The 407-nt window shown below is 33.7% G+C and overlaps 1 protein-coding gene across 3 annotated transcripts in view; it reads right to left on the bottom strand.

Moving 5' to 3' along the window:
* LOC119588537 (FGGY carbohydrate kinase domain-containing protein-like) overlaps positions 1-407 on the bottom strand; it is a 12,575-nt gene continuing 12,168 nt past the window's right edge. For 2 of the 3 annotated variants that reach the window (XM_037937175.1, XM_037937176.1), the window contains exon 13: positions 1-384. In XM_037937175.1, the coding sequence (XP_037793103.1) occupies positions 303-384 (82 nt within the window). In that variant the 3' untranslated portion in view covers positions 1-302. The remainder of the gene's footprint in view (positions 385-407) is intronic. The other variant, XM_037937174.1, reaches the window with a different exon arrangement.

Raw genomic sequence — 407 nt, 5'->3', positions numbered from 1 at the left:
TTTTACAAAATGGCATATTCACTCAACAATACTTTTAAGAATCATAACAAAGCTAATCTTAACAAGCTTGAAAAGTACATATGTTATGTGAAATACATCTCTTCTAACTATTTGTATCCTTTAGAATTCCCTGTTATCACAATACTAAAAAGAAACAACAAGTAATCTTAACAACCTTTCATAGAAACAGCCTAATTTTGGAATAAAACTTGTGATTTACAAGTAAAACGCATATCATCGCAAGTCAACACCAATCCTAAAATACAATATCGGACAAAGGGAAAGGTAATACCAAGGTGCTGTTAAATGCTCCCCATTGTGCGACGGTACTCTAGCTGCTCCGACTGCATCCTCTTGAAGATGTTGTATTTCTTGTCATGGTATCTGAAAGCAAGTATAGGGTATAT

The sequence above is a fragment of the Penaeus monodon genome, chromosome 24 (assembly GCF_015228065.2).
Source record: "Penaeus monodon isolate SGIC_2016 chromosome 24, NSTDA_Pmon_1, whole genome shotgun sequence".
NCBI lineage: Eukaryota > Metazoa > Arthropoda > Malacostraca > Decapoda > Penaeidae > Penaeus > Penaeus monodon.
This window is presented reverse-complemented; position numbering and strand designations above follow the sequence as displayed.